The 7,500-nt window shown below is 37.0% G+C and overlaps 1 protein-coding gene across 2 annotated transcripts in view; it reads right to left on the bottom strand.

Annotated features, from left to right (window-relative positions):
- The window catches only part of LOC127879103 (uncharacterized), a 17,748-nt gene that overhangs the window by 3,644 nt on the left and 6,604 nt on the right, over window positions 1–7,500 (bottom strand). The window contains exons 12-18 of one of the 2 annotated variants that reach the window (XM_052425744.1): window positions 4,770–4,888; window positions 4,574–4,660; window positions 4,054–4,146; window positions 2,282–2,353; window positions 1,584–1,755; window positions 919–1,068; window positions 523–599 (exon numbers count right to left, since the gene is read on the bottom strand). In XM_052425744.1, the coding sequence (XP_052281704.1) occupies window positions 523–599; window positions 919–1,068; window positions 1,584–1,755; window positions 2,282–2,353; window positions 4,054–4,146; window positions 4,574–4,660; window positions 4,770–4,888 (770 nt within the window). The remainder of the gene's footprint in view (window positions 1–522; window positions 600–918; window positions 1,069–1,583; window positions 1,756–2,281; window positions 2,354–4,053; window positions 4,147–4,573; window positions 4,661–4,769; window positions 4,889–7,500) is intronic. The other variant, XM_052425745.1, reaches the window with a different exon arrangement.

Below are 7,500 nucleotides of genomic sequence, written 5' to 3'. Positions count from 1 at the left end.
ATTGTTATTATTATTTAATCTATATTAAGTGATAAACACTTGTTAAAGTGATAGATATTGATGAAAGTAGTGCATAATTACGTCGCAAGTATGTAACTGACGGCCATATATTCTTGCAATTGTAACGCTTATTTCTGTATCGCCCCTATGTTGTTTGTGATACTTAATCTACGGTCACAACAACCAGGTTAATGCTTCCGGTTCTGTGTTATTTGTCCAGCCAATCTTGTGTGTGTAAGTTTTTAAAAAAGTACGAAAAACAACGCAGAACATTATAATCAATTGTGTGTATACTGCTGTTCAAGCTGTTGACTTCTTCATTTAAAATTTTCTAGATTTAAAACAATTGATTTGGCGAATGTCACGCGGATCAGCAGGATTTTTATGAAGCAAATGTAAATCAGCAGGAAACTAATGAACCAAAGGTTTGGTCATTCGCTCTATACATTGGTCCAAGATATTCGATTTTGGATGACTTAATGTGCTTTAACCAAAGTCAGCAAGAACAAGTCATGCACTTACTAAGGCCTTCGCGTTCTCTATTCTGAGCACAACTCCGACGTTTTCTGAGTTCAAACCTGTTGAAGAGTTGTCTCGACCTAAAATATAAATATTATTTTATTATATTTCACGTATTCCACCATATTTATTTGAAAGTGACAATTCAGAACAATCTATTACATACAAATTCGAAGCATCGGAGCCAATGAGTATAAATCACACATGAGAACACAATTTAGCAGCGTTATATACTTAAAAATACCTAAATTAATGACATGTAATTTATGTACCAACATTCATTATTATTGTACTGAATCTTGTTGTTGTTGTTTTTCAAATAAATTTCGTAATCACAGCGTGAATGTCATTGTAATACTAATTATATTCTCCAAACACCCAACAATTTCGTCAGCAAACCTGGTTTAACTACACAGCCCACTGCGATTTTTTCTCCTTGGATCAGTTCGCGGGGCTCATCCACCGGAACTACGTCATTACCGAGCAGTCCATACCGGTAAACGTTCGTCTGTTCATTTATGTCCCATGTCACCCACACTTGTGCTGGAACTGGACGTACAAAAATAAATTTGATAAATATGCTGTTTTAAGTTGATCGTTTCTTGTATTTGTTTCATTTCTTAAAAACCAGCGCTGCGATGGTATTTCGATCGAATCACGCTATTCTCACAATTCACACAATTCAAAATATTAATGAAAACAAATCCTATTAAACTTGTTTTCCATTCTCTGCAGACACAAATTAATTTTGGTTCCTATCAACAAGAAAACCTTTACCAAAAGCCATGGCATTTTAAATAAAAGCGTGATTGATGCACACAATTCTAGTAGAAGCAGTTGATAAATTGAAACAAATTATAAACGTAAGTAAAGCAAACAAAAGTGTTTGTTGTAAATAAAAGCCCTGCCTTAATACAGCGTTTAAGAAACGTTCACTACCTATTCACAGAAGCATACGGTTTGACAGTTAACAATTTGATCCATAAATACAAATGCAAATATTTTACATAGAACAATCATAACATATATAATATAATACACATTTTGACAACACGATTGCATACGAGAATGCCCTACGACGGTTCCCGGCCCTCCACTGTCCTGATTGTTCCACATCCAGTCGGACCCTCTACGCACCCGGGTACCAAGCCGGGGTAGGGTCGGATCGTCGCTGTCTCGATAATGATTGCCACCCACTTTTCGCATTGCCTCGTCACGAATTTCCTTCATATCTTCCTGGATTATCATAATATGTCATCACATTTCGATATTCGTTTTAAAATGAAGATATAATGGTTGAGTAAACATTTCAGTATTAAAATTAGTCTTTACCAATGAATTATTTCATTTAATAAGAGGGAAACGAACTTAAAGATAACATGTAACTGTACACAACCATGAACAATTAAAATCTCATTTTGCAACGCGACTCTTGCTTGCCATTGTTCCATACTAGATTCATACTAAATAATGTATCCATGAGCGATAGTACACACATTCTTGGTAGAAAAGATGTTCAACATGCTAGACATAATCTCAATATGCATAACACAGAGGAATACATTTTGGATTTAGTTGGGATTGAAGTAACTGCACACTATGATTATATAATATTTGCAAAGTATATCTTATATTAAAGATTTGCAATAAAATGTACCGACTAGTGTTGAAGGCTTGTAAATTTAATATATATAGCTAAGTAAGACAGTTTATGCGTTTTTTTATGCAGAAGGAGACGAGGAGCTTGTAAGAGAATCAATACCGCATCTTCGCTGGTGGATGGTCGGTTACCGAGAGGCACAAGAAACGACAGCCCTAAAAGATCAGTCTGAGTCTGGAAGTGGGTTGAAAAAATATAATCGAACATTATAAAAAAGCTTGTATATTTTATTCTATTTTAAAACATATTTTTTATAAATGTTTACAAATACAAACGAATAACATGCATATCCATATGGAAATCGACCATGCTGGTTAAGATTGGCTTGGGCAATCTAAATTCAGTTGGTAATAAACATGCATGGCAATACAAGCCAAGCACAACACGGTGCGTATATGGAAATGCATGGCAATACATGCCAATTACAAAACAGTGAGTATAAAAAAAACAATTAGAGCTGTTGTTATATAAATTTAAAATCATAACTCCGAACAAGCGCGGGAAGAAGTTTTGAACATGTATAACATTTAAGCCATTAAGCAGAACTATTTAAGTACGAAAGTATTTGTGATGCGGCAGAAGGCGATTCATGCTTTATAATTAAACATTTCAATAAACATCCGAAATAACATTTCAATGCAAAACCACCCTACATTTCAATACACATTTACTCTACATTTTAATACACATCAAATCTACCTTTCAATACAAAATCCCTCTACATTTCAAAACATTCTCCATCTAGATTTCAATACGCACTCCCTCTACATTTCAATTCACATTCCGTCTAGAATTCAATACACAATCCCTCTAGATTTCAATACGCACTCCCACTACATTTCAATACACACTCCCTCTACATTTCAATACACTCTCCATCTAGATTTCAATACGCACTCCCTCTACATTTCAATTCACACTCCATCTACATTTCAATACACATTCCCTCTACAATTCAATACACATTCCCTCTACAATTCAATACACACTCTCCACACTCTCTACATTTCATAAAACACTCCATCTAAATGCATCATTTAAATGCACATTCCCTCCACCTTCAATGCACATCCACTCCACATTTCAATACAATTTCCCTCCAAATTTCAATAATCATACCCTCCACATTTCAATAAACATACCCCCCACATTTAATGCACATCCCCTCCACATTGCAATGCACCTCCACTCCACATGTCAATTCACAGTTCTTCTACATTTTAACACACATTAACTCTACATTTCAATACACTCTCCCTCCACATTTCAATACACATTCCCTCCAAATTTCAATGCACTTCCTCTATATGTCAATGTACATTTCCCAAAACATTTTAACACACATTAACTCCACATTACAATACACATTCACTCTACATTTCAATAAGTACTCCCTCTACATTTTAATGCACATCCACTCTACATAGCAATACACATTCACTCTACATTTCAATGCAAATCCACTCCATATTTCAATGCACATTCCCTCTTCATTTTAACACACATTAACTGTACATTTCAATTCACATTCACTCTACATTTCAATATACATTCACTCTAAATTTCAATACACATTCCCACTACATTGTAACACACATTCACTCTACATTTCAATACATATTCATTATACATATCAATACACATTCACTCTACATTTCAATGCACATCCACTCCACATTTCAATGCACATTCTCTCTACATTTTAACACACATTAACTGTACATTTCAATATGCATTCACTCTAAATTTTACTACACATTCCCACTACATTGTTACACACATTCCCTCTACATTGTAACACACATTCCCTCTACATTGTAACACACATTCACACTACATATCAACATATCAATAAATCTCCAATTGATACATACGGCCAGGTAATGACGACGAGCCAGACGGCGCCCTTCTCTGTACGTGTACGTTTTCTTCGACTCCAGAACCGCAGTCATGTTTTCTATAAAGTTCTATGCAAGAACAAAAGACAACTACTTACTTAAACGGTTCTTCAGAACGTGCTTGTACACTTAATGCGCTTCTTTTTCATTAAACAATTTTACCATTATGGATCCGCGTCATGCGAAAATGTATCTTATGTGAAAACAATGTTGGTTTTGTGTGGTGTCGTGGCGTATTTTTGGTTGATAACATGGTTTTTATCATGTATAGGGCAATCAGCAACAAGACATGTCACCTATGTTGCAACATGCAATTTGCTTTGTTTAATAAATACCGTCCATGATAGTATGATAATATTTCACGTAAATACATTTGTTCATGCTAACCACTTAGACACTAGAATATTTCCTGTTTCATTCAATACTAAAACACGCTGTTCAGTATAAAAATAATCGCTGCATACAATTTGGTTCAAAGAAATTACAGTGAATTAACCTTGTCATAATCTCCGACGCCGACAAAAAACAGGGAATGGTCCCTGTTGCTAATTTCTTCCACTGCTGCAGTCAAATGCGCCATTGTCTGTAATAATACAAGTTAATTTGATGGGTTAAAATTGTGAAGCGTATTTTAAAGTTTTAATGGTAATTCAATATTTTAAGAATGACATCATAAATTAACTACTTCTTACGTGATTCATTTTACTTTCGTCGGCAATGTCCGGTCCGGCATTCAACATGAGATCCGTCGGTCGACCGTCGGTAAGTACGATGATCTTCGGTGAAATAGTAATGCCGTTGATTGACGGTCCTAAACAATATGGAAATTTAGTGTGCAAGCAATACTGTTAAATCCAATGCAGACGTGTCCCTACATGTATGATAACAGGGGTTAGCGGGTTGGATTTTACATGTAAGTCAGAGGGGTAAACATTACTTAATGCCTACAAATTGTTTTTGTATATTATTTATTTGAAAAAAGATGTATTAAAATTGAGTAAATCTTCATAACGGATGAGTATCGGTGAATACAGTCGAAACAAATTGGTGATAGCATTAGTGTTTGGCAACGTTACGCACAACCTTTACTGTTTAAATTGCAAAAAATAGGCACTTCTTGATATTTATTAGACTATTTTCAATGTGCATGCCAATTTCAGATCGATAGTTCATGTACAATTGCTAGAAAATGCATTTGATAATAAAGTCTGATAAGCCATCTGGCTTTGGCTTTCGTTGCTCCGCTTTATAAATGATGTTCAAGAGCATAATCATTAACCTCAATAATATAAATAAGTCAAAATACTTAAATATTTTAAATGCTTCGCCACAGAAGTTTTTTATTTTAACCTGTTAATTGCCTGTTTCAGCACGAATTCGCGTGTTGTTAGATGCTCAATACGAGTTTCTGTACGTTGTTTTTATTTTCCCTAAAAAGCAGTGTTTCTTTAAAATTCGTAATGCTCGTTAAAGCCATAAAAAATAAAATTCTTTCGTGACACACAAACGCATAAAATCCCGCTTAAAAATGATGCTGCCACTACTACTACTCCTTCTGCTAATACTGTTGCTACTGCTACTACTGTTGCTGCTGCTGCTACTGCCACTGCAACTGATTCTGCTTCTACTGCTACTACTGCTACTACTTCTACTTCTACCAAGGGCGTAGCCAGACAAAAAGGAATGTTACGCACAAATGGGGGAGGGTGTGGGATGGTGTACCCCCCCTCCCTCTGGGGGTTCGGGAGCCTCCCCCGAGAAACTTTTAAAAATAATAACTTAAATGGTAGGCGCTGAGATGAATTTGAGGGGATATTGGGCGCTTGTTATTACATCCTGTATTTTATCTGAAAAGTGCTTTCACTTGTTGTGACAGACAAAGAAGTCATGAGATGTAATAAACTAATAATGAAAATAGTATGTTTCACATTTATTTCTGCTATTTGACTTTTTGGTTTAATTTATCAGATGATAGACATTGTATGTCATTGTCATTTAGCTTGGCGTGTGTATAAATTTACCAGTTTGTCATGAAAGATAAGTGCCAAACGCCTTTTCCTCTTTTGTGCAAATAGGGCAACAACTCTAGCTGCGTTCAGTTCCCTATCCCTGTGAAAGTTCATGGGGCCAAGTCAAGACATGCGTTCAGTAGTCATAGTTGACCTCAAGTAGGTTTTAAGGCGTCTTATAGTTCTGAACAAGCGTTCTGCTGAAGCAGTTGATACTGGCATCGCAAGCAACAGGTAGAAGCACATAGCAACATTCGGATACAAGTCTTCCGGTAAAGAGAGCAGCATGATTTCCAGAGTAGGCGTAGATGGAATCTGAGTCTGTTCACAGCGGAATTTCCAACGCTGACATTCTCTATGAAATTTTTCCATGTTAATTTCATGGTCCGCCTGTGCTGATGAGAAGATTGCATTTGTTCGTTGATCATTGAGGTCTTGAACACGATCTGGTTATAGGTACTGTATGGCATATCTTTCATTTCTTTGTAAAAGCCGTTGTTGAAGCTTTGCAAGTAAATGGTCCGCAAATGGTAAATACATATATTGACCCTTCAGTAGTCAAATGCGATAGCTGCCGGTGCATTAGGGCGGTTCTGTTGTCGCCATGCGCGTGAAAATGTAGGTTCAACATCAACGGGCTTGCCATTTCAACGACTTTTTCAAACAATGCATGCTATACAAAGGGATAGTTGTGTTCTGCCTCTACCTGTGTTTTTACGACCTCAGCTTCCATTGCAGCTTGCAGAAGATCGCATAAAGCAGCCTGAAGTTGTTTTGAGAGCGGCACACACGCAGACAGAACATGCTATACAACCACCAGTGTAATAATGAAACTTAACTGTGTAATAGCTGCTTTATAAGCGCCAGCCTTTGCATCATTTTGTTGGGCTTAATCTTCAAGTGTGCGCACAACCGTTCCAAATGAAGCCTTGAATGTGAAAAGGGCATCGGCTCTGGCCACCCACCGGGTCTCGCACAAAGTTTTGAGTTTGGTCCTCCTGTCCATCTCAGCCCAACTCTCATCACTATTGCTAAGGAATACTTGAAACCGTAATAACCTCTTGGCTGAGTACTGGAAACAAAATGCTATTTCCTGGACGGTCGTCATTATGTTTTTTGCACAGGGCTCTTTGGACGCGTAAATAATAGTAAGATTCAAGGAATGCGCTTTGCAATGTGTGTAAAGTGCTCTTGGAACTACATGTACTTCTTGAATGCGGGCTTTGACACCGCGGTGACAACCAGACATGTTTGCGGCCCCGTCGTACCCTTGGCCTCTTATTGCAGAGACGTTAACTCCGGCAGTTCGTTGGTTGTCCAAGAAAGCGTTGGCGAGAGACTCTCCGGTGGTGGCGCTACCAAACTTCAGATTCAAATGACTCAAAGTAGATCTAGTCTCGTAAATTATTGCTCT

Source organism: Dreissena polymorpha, chromosome 4, assembly GCF_020536995.1.
Source record: "Dreissena polymorpha isolate Duluth1 chromosome 4, UMN_Dpol_1.0, whole genome shotgun sequence".
NCBI classification, from domain to species: domain Eukaryota; kingdom Metazoa; phylum Mollusca; class Bivalvia; order Myida; family Dreissenidae; genus Dreissena; species Dreissena polymorpha.
The sequence above is the reverse complement of the archived record's forward strand: the minus strand, read 5'-3'. Positions and strand labels throughout refer to the sequence as shown.